At 36.9% G+C, this 8828-nt stretch overlaps 1 protein-coding gene across 1 annotated transcript in view; it reads right to left on the reverse strand.

Annotated features, from left to right (window-relative positions):
- Positions 1 to 544: 544 nt before the first annotated feature.
- The window catches only part of GRID1 (glutamate ionotropic receptor delta type subunit 1), a 577805-nt gene continuing 569521 nt past the window's right edge, over positions 545 to 8828 (reverse strand). Inside the window, 1 exon segment of the mRNA XM_072424179.1 lies at positions 545 to 1214. Coding sequence (XP_072280280.1) covers positions 786 to 1214 — 429 coding nt within the window. The 3' untranslated portion in view covers positions 545 to 785.

An 8828-nucleotide genomic window follows, 5' to 3' on the forward strand; every position in this document is an offset into this window, starting at 1 on the left:
CAGTACGTTAGTGTGGTAGTCAGTAGAAAGAATGTCAGTAGAAAGAATGTCCACTACAATGCTGATCATTGGAAAGAATGTTACCCTTAGAGATGGTCAAAAGATAATTGGTATCTGTTAAACTGACCTGAGAGGCACAAACTGCTCATTGCACAAGGAACCCCCAGCAAACTCCGGAGGAACCCTGGTTGAGAAATGCCAAGATAAACTAAAAAATAGTTCAGGATTGAAAACATTTGCCTAGTAATAGCAAATATTTGTAAGAAATCCATTTCACTAAAGATAGGAAACATTTCAGTTGTAATTTAACTGATTCTTTCCATTTTGCTTTAGAACACAACTATTTTTTTATACTAATGCTGGTCTCTAAATTGTTTTTTCAGCCTATTAAAATGAAATACTGAGCGGTGACTAGAGCATTGTTTGTAACTGTATCACTGTGTGATAGTCGAGGCATTTAATGAACCCAACTGAAAATGAAACACGTCGAAAGGCTAATGGCCTTCTGTCCCAGTCACAGGTCTTCTTTGGCACTTGAGAAGGGTCACAAGTAAGTTGCTGTTTTATTCATATAGAACAAAATTTACAAAGCCATTCATACATTTTTTTTTTGTTTGTTTTACTGACTTCAAAAAATGGGAATATTCAAAATACACTTTTACCCCACTTCATTCTTTTTGTTATTTACAGATATGTACAAGAAAAATGTAAGAGTTTTTATGTTTTTTTTTTTCATTTTTTTAGTTGTATTAAAAAGCTTTGCAGGGTTTTTTCCTTTTTTATAACTATATAGATGTTCCATGAGAAGGCTCAATGGCTTCTGGAATTGGTCCCCCTGGCATGGACTGGAATGACATTGGCATGGGCGTTTTCACAGGACTCTGACGAAACAGTCCTCCGTTTGGCGATCTGTGTTTACACTGTATGGAGGGCATGGTTGCTGAGCTGCTAAGAGGTAAAGGTAAGTTACTGCTTGAAACTGAAGTAACTGTTCTACCACCACCATGACTCGACTGTTCAGGTAAAAATGTGGTGACTGAAAGTTGAGTATTTTGATATTCCCGAACTGGCTCCAGGGTTTGACTAGATGCCATGCCACCGATCTCTAGTGCTGATATTTCAATAGATGCAGTTGAGATCTGTTTATGAGCCATATCTTCATCAATTAAACTGTTCATTCTTCGGTGAACTTGCTCCAAGTTAACTTCTTTATCCTAGAAAGTAAAAAAAAAATGTCAGGACCTAGATGAAAGCTAAATACAAACATATATATTTAATGTTTAGTACTTGATAATTCAGTAAGATGTTTTTTTTATAGGAATATAGAGTTAGTGTTAGATCAATACATCAGTAATTTCAAACCCTCTCTTACATTGTTTAACCCTGGCAATAGGCCCCTCATACCTAAAACCTAGAAGTGTGCCTAGAACCTCATACCCAGAAGTGTGCCACAGTGGTTCCTCCTGGCAGGGAAATGGTGGGGAATATGCATTGACTGCTTTGAAAAAAAAGTTCTGTAAGTCTATAGCTCTAAGCAGAAAAGTAGTAAAGACATACTACAGGTATAACACTGAATAAACTTTTTAAATATGTGCATTTATAGTCATTGCTGACCTATAATCTAGAAAATGCTAGCAGTCCCATACTTATGTTGAGTTATTTCTCGAGTCACTGATCCCAACAATGTTCTCATTGGGAGTATTGACTTTACATCCTCTTGTGATTTCTTTATAAGAATAAATGGAGCATAAAATACTAGCACCAGCCTTGTGTTTGAGCCATATGAGTAATAGGAGAGTTCTACTGACCAAAGTTATCAACAGTACTTGCTCAGCAGGAAATGAAACATCTGCTTAAACAATGCACAGGATTTATTAAAGTTCTCCAAGACTGGAAACGATAGAGCATCATGGGAGATCCTGGATGGTCCAGCAAACCTGGAATGGTTTTCTTAAAAATAATTTGCTAATAGTTGGCAATTGTTTTAAACCTCAAGCTGGTCAATTCCATTGCAGGATCATCAAGGTTCTCCCGTGATAGTCTATCCTCCAGCCTTGAAAAGCTTTATTAAATCAGCCCCAGAATGTAAACCTAAGTAAACTAGTGCAGCAATCACATCCAAGAACTGCTAAACTGCGCAATATTGTATTACATTTTGTTTCTCAGTTTAGATATGCTTTACAAACACAGCATAGAGTAAACAGCAAGAGTAAACAACCAGGAGTTGTTTTCTAAGCTGTAAGAAAACCCAACTCTGAAATCTTTTTTGCAGTCCTTAGAAATTGATAATATCACAAAAAAAGCAGACCGAAAAAAATCAAATATTTTGTATTGTTTATCGTCTACAGCCTGGCCGCAAGTGCAGTTCAGGTTTCACAAAACGATCATATATATAGAAAAAAAAATGACAATCTTGGACATTTTATAATACCAATGACTGCAGGCAACTAAACAGATAAAACAGTCCTACTGGTTTAGTTTCATGGTTTTCCTGAGGGTAAAATATCTGACCGTGTATGTATTTCCCCTGTAAAAAGCTTGTACACTACAGGTTTTAGTGACCTGGACAGTTAGCATTTTACACTTTTTAAACTTCTAAATGCTTTTACCTTGGGCTTTTCCTTGCCTGCTGTTTTATAGCAATTTAATAGATTTTGTTTTTTATTGGATAGGCAGGTTTTTTTTGAGTACATCTTAAAAGAAACGCTCAACCTGCTGTCAAATGACTGGAGAATTAGTCCAGTTCAATGTAAAAGGATTGAGGATGGCCATGATTTGAATGACTGTAAATTGTGCATGTTTGCTCATGTCTACCCCCCGATTATAATGGCAGGAGAGTCCCCACTTACAAAAGATACTAAAAGTAAGGGTTTTTGAGGCAAAGGCACAGTTAAAACATAAGGAATTTTTATTATTCATCAAGAATAAATTTTTGCAGTGAAGATCTCGGTAATTCATGGGCAGCACAGTGTCTCAAAGGTTAGTACTCTGGCCTTTGCAGAGATAGGTTCCAGGTTCGAACCTTGGCCAGGACACTATCTGCAAAGAGTTTGCAGGTTCTCCCATTACTTGTGTGGGCTTCCTCGGTGTATTTCAGTTTCCTCCCCATACCAAAAAAACAAGCTGTTAGGTTTTTTGTCGTCCCCTAAATTGACCTTAGCCCATGATAGATGATGATCCTGAACCCTAAAGAGGAGGATAGTGTCACCTGTGATGAAGTGACTAAGCAAGCACAAATGAGTGTTCCATAGGAAAACTCCAAACAGGAAGGTGCGTTTATTTTATTGCAGACAGCTTTCCAATTTCTTAGTTTTTAATTTTACGACAAGGGCCTCAAAGTGAAGATTACTGTAGTAGGGAATTAGGTTAAGTATAGTGGACAGTGCCCAACCTTTTTTGTAGGTACAGTTATCCTACAGGACAGATAAAGAGCAAATATACAGTCATAGTCCAAACTATTGGCACCCTTGCATTTACATCAGAAAGTGCAACACCTCTTCTAGAAAATTGTTGCAATTACAAATGCTTTGGTATGCTCAAGTATATATCTTTTATTGGCACTAAAAGAAAATAAATCTAAGAAATTCCACACAAATCCTCAAAAATGGCCTGGACACAATTTTTGGCACCTTCAACTTAATACTTAGAAGAAATAGCTGATGTTTATAACTTTCTGTAACAATCAATGAGCCTTTTACATCTCTCCACCGGAATTTTGTACTAGTACTTGCCAGATGCTCCAGGTCTCTCAGATTTTAAGGTCTGTACAATACCCTGAGCACAGAGAAAAAAAAATAAGAGAAAAGAATTGTCTGTGGATTTAAGCACCCAAAATTATGGAAAAGCAAGTACACTCCCAAGGCTACAAGTCCATCTCCAGCAATCATAATGTTCCGGTGTTCACTCTGCACAACATTGTAAAGAAGTTTACAGCCCATGGCACTGTAGCTAATCTCTCTGGACGTGGATGAAAAGAGAAAGATTGATGATATGTTACAACAAAGAATTATTTGAATGTTGGACAAAGGACCTTGAACAACTTCCAAACAAATTTAGCTGACCTGCAGGCACAGGGTACAACAGTGTCAGCTCGCACTATCCATTGCCATCTGTTAATGAAAAGGGGCGCTATGGCAGAAGACCCAGGAGGATCCTACTGCTGACACAAACATAAACAAGCCAGATTGGAGTTTGCTAAAACTCACCCGTGGAAACCAGATGAGACACAAATATTGCTCTTTGGTAACATGAATCATTCAAATGTATGGTCAGGTCATTGGTATTACACCAGGACAATGACCCAAAGCATACTTCAAAAAGGATCCAGAAATGGTTAAAGAAAATGTGCTGGAGAGTTCTGAAGTGGTCAGCAATGAGTCCAGATCTAAATCCCATATAGCACCTGTGGAGAAATCTAAAAACAGCAGTTGGGAAAAGTACCTGGAGCAGCTTGCAAAAGAAGATTGGTCCAAAATTCCAGTGAGGAGATGTAAAAGACTCATTGATTGTTACAGAAAGAGAGTAAAATCTGGTATTCTTTCCAAAGGGTGTACTATTAAGTATTAAGTTGAGGGTGTCAAAAACTTTGTCTAGGCCATTTTTGACGTTTTAGTGTGAAATGTGTACATTTTTTTCTGTGTTCTTCCAGTGCCAACAAAAGTAATAAGCATGACAATAACAAAGCATTTATAATTGCAACAATTTTCTCGGAGAAGTAATGCATACAGCCCTGACTGTATCCGATATAAAAAAAAAAGAGGTAAAAAAACAAATACCTACATATATATATATATATATATATATATATATATATATATATATATGATGTGGAATGGTTTAATACTCTATATGAAACTGTGATTCATTTCAATAATTATTATCTATATTCCAGAGGAAAACTCTGCATCCAAACCACGACACACAATCTACATTTCCAGCATATTTCCACTTGAGTTGTTTCTTCGCTGTTATACTTCCATCAGTCAAGAATTTGGGCGAAACGACACCAAATGATTAGAGAAACATGAACAGAGATCTGGAAAAATTTGCTGATTGCTTAATTTGCAGCCAGCCAACAAACTCAAACTTTTGACAGTTAAAATGGGCCATCTCAGTACTTATATATAGTCAGCTATTTTTATTCAGTTTCTGATGTCCTCTATAAAAAGAATGAATCCAAACAATAGTAACATATGCAAAATTATCTCTAAATGCAACCCCACTATTCCATCAGCTTAGCTAAGAAGCTGGAGGTGTAGATGCATTGCAGGTCTTGTTTGATCCCCAATAAATATACGAATAAAACAGGTCTACAACCCCCCATTGTAGTTCCAACACTTTATGACATTGTTCACAATGTTGGCATTGACATACCCCATATTGATGCTCCAAGGATGTGGGTGCTGCTTATCAATCAGCTTATTTACTCTAATTCCTATATATACACCTGTTATCATGTTCCCCCTTGGTTCCATGATTTGGATCCATGAGGAGAAAGGTGAAATGCATAAACGTTTTGCCAGGCTGTGGTATGTCATTGACTTTCTTGTGAACAAAAAAGTGTGAATCCTTGGGTCTAGACCAGTGTTTCTCAACTATGGTTCCTCTAGAGGTTAATAGGGGTTCCTTGAACACTGACCAGTTTGTGCCACTCAGGTCAATTACTAATGGCACCAATGATCTTTTGGCTATCTGTAAAGGTGACTTGCTTCTCACTGGCTAAAAATGTAAGAGACATTCCGCTTATTCACCTCCATTAATGTACTGTGAGCTATGAATATAGTAAACATAATAGGGGTTCCTGTTTCAATGTATTAAAAACAATAACATTTGTATTAACTTTATAGTAATTAAAATACTATATATAGTAAAAAAAAAATCAAATTACTTTACCTTTTTTGTGGGGACTTGTAAGTCTGTGGGATGCAGCCTACATCATCTAGGTCAGATTCCACCGTACATTCCTGCACAGGAAGCCAATGGGACACGGGTAAAGGGTTCTGCATTGGGATGCGTGAGTGGTCCGTCTTCCAAGGATGGCCAGGAGTGGCTTCCTGCGCAGTCAAGAAAGATGGAAGTTGACCAGGTGGGTGTGGGCCATGGTCTTAAACTCACAGACCCCCACAGGAAAGGTCAGTCATTGTATTTGCATTTTTACTAAAGTTGCATTAACAGTTCAACTAAAAAAACCTCATGCAAATTACACATTTTAAGTAACCTGGTAATCTGTACATAAACTAAATTTCTATAAGAGTTTTCATTTATGTTTACATGATCTTTCAAAATGAACTTCAGAGCACTAATTATATTACAGGAAAAACATCGATGTAGGTTAAAATTATATTCTCATACAGAACGGATATCAAGTAATCCCTTTTCCTCCCAAAGCATAGCACTAACTAGTGAAAACTGCACAGGTTTTTTACTATGGATCATTGCATTTTTACACAATGCCTGATTATGAATGAGAAAAAATAGCTAATTCTATTTTGCCCCTTTTTCTGTTGACAAAATTTTTAATTTATGGTATTGAGCTCCTGGAATGAAATACTTACCATTACCCCCATTACTAGTGTGGTTCAGTAAAAGATCACAAAACCCCCTTAAACCCTACAGAGCAAAGCTTAGAGTAGATTCTATTAGGAGCCCATTGCTAAAATAAATTGCGTGAAGCGAGTGGCTGGTGGTTGTTCTGGGCAGTAACCCATTGACAATCGCCATTGCCAAAAAGCTTAGGAGGGTAAACTCCTAGGTGGGAATCAGATGTTACTATGTGAAGCTCATTCATGTTTGTGACTTGCAAACATTTACAATAGCTCATGAACTTGGTAATGATGTAATGGCAATTAAGAAGAAGATGATGATACTATTGACAACTAAAGACCCAGCCTGCAAAAAGTTTTAAATATACTAAGTGCAAATATTCCATCAGTAGAAAAAAAATCAGCAAGTCCTAGCCTAAAACAACTCTATCCCAGCACAGAATTTGGATCAAACCTCAACAACTGGATTACTGTAAAACTGAATAGAATAACCAATATTCTGGTTGACTTTAACTTAACGACCAATCACCAGGCCCAGGTGCTGTCACATGACGAGGAAGGCAAAACAGCTTGTTCAGCCCTATGCAAATGTACATTTTATTGGTTAAAAATCGGATATGGAATTTGTAGTTTTAGACCAGTAAAGCACCTTAACTTTACATTAGCTTTCAAAAAAGGTGCTATATACATAATTTAGGGCTGTAGATCCAACTTTATGTGCATCAAAAACCTGTTAACCCTTTTAGCACATTATTAAAGACAGGAGAAGATAGACTATCATGGAAGAACCTGAGGGATCTAGCAGACCTTGAATGGATTTGGTCAAAGATTGAAAACATTTGCCAAATAGGAAATTATTAAGAAATCAATTCTATGTTTGCTGGATCACCCAGGTTTCCACATAATACTTGGAGAGCATTAGTAAATCAGGCCCATTGAATCCTCTTACTTGCTCATACATTCTGTAATGGCACATGACAGGGTGGGAAAAAAAGACAAACTTAATATATTTTAAAATACTGTACATGGGCAGCACGGTGGCTTAGTGGTTAGCACTCTGGCATTTGGAGCGCTAGGTCCCAGTTTCCAATCTCAGCCAGGACACTATCTGCATGGAGTTTGCAGGTTCTCCCTGTGTTTGCGTGGGTTTCCTCTAAGTACTCCGGTTTCCTCCCACATTCCAAAATCCTGCAGTTAGGTTAATTGGCTTCATCTCAAAATTGACCTTAGATTGTATTAAAAACAATTGACTATGGTAGGGACATTAGATTGTGAGGTTCCTTCAGGGACAGCTAGTGATGACTATGGACTTTGTAAAGCGCTGCGTAATGTACCAGCGCTATATAAATACTGTGTAATAATAATAATAATAATACTGCTTTTTCATTATAGGTTTCCATGCTGCTTGGCTTGGGCAATCCATAGCATTATGCATCTTTAGTATTCGAGGAACAGAAACTGTACACTATTATTATCTTCTTTATAAGATAGAATTTGTTTTTAAATGTACAGTTCCTTTTATTGTCTGTTATGAATTTTTTTTGGTTTGTGCTGCTTTCATTTACGCTTCATTGCTGCTTACATATACATATGCAAATGTTTACCATATACAATGCTAGCTCACACAACAGCATAAAGTGGTGGTTTACTTTTAATTACAAATTTTAAAAAGAATGCATTTTAACTGAAATATTATGTTTATGTTAAGATTGATAATACACTAAATCAAGAAGTCAGTATATAGGAACACAGAAAACTGGGGAATAATGTGACTTTTTTTGCGCAGATCTTGTGCAGGTCTTGTTCTAAAAAGGGGCCGTAGTAGATAAGTTTATTTAAATTTTTTTCTTAAAATCATGTAAAAGGTAAAAAAACTTTATTGCACTTCCTTGCAATAAAAACAACTATGTCCTTCTGAAATATTACAAATAATCTACATGTTGGCAATTTATGTTTTAACTAAACTCACCACTCTTTGCTCTGCTGCCGGCATCCTCACCCTGTCCTTTTCTGGGCTAGGGATTTTTGAGCATCTTGATTGGCCAGGGCAGAATGGTAAAACTCCTGCACATGTTCAGAAAAGACATAGCTTGTCCCATTTGCAAAAACCTGCCTGATTATCATTTTAAGCTTAGTTTAACTTTAAAATCCAACTTTGACCAGCAAAAGCTCCCCCCCCCCCCACACACACGTGAAGTTGGTTTACCAAAAGAATATATACCAAGGATTTTTCGCTGAACTAATTAGGTGTGTTGAAAACTCCCTTTGCAAACCCAATCATATGCA

This window comes from Pyxicephalus adspersus, chromosome 10, assembly GCF_032062135.1.
Source record: "Pyxicephalus adspersus chromosome 10, UCB_Pads_2.0, whole genome shotgun sequence".
Lineage (NCBI taxonomy): Eukaryota > Metazoa > Chordata > Amphibia > Anura > Pyxicephalidae > Pyxicephalus > Pyxicephalus adspersus.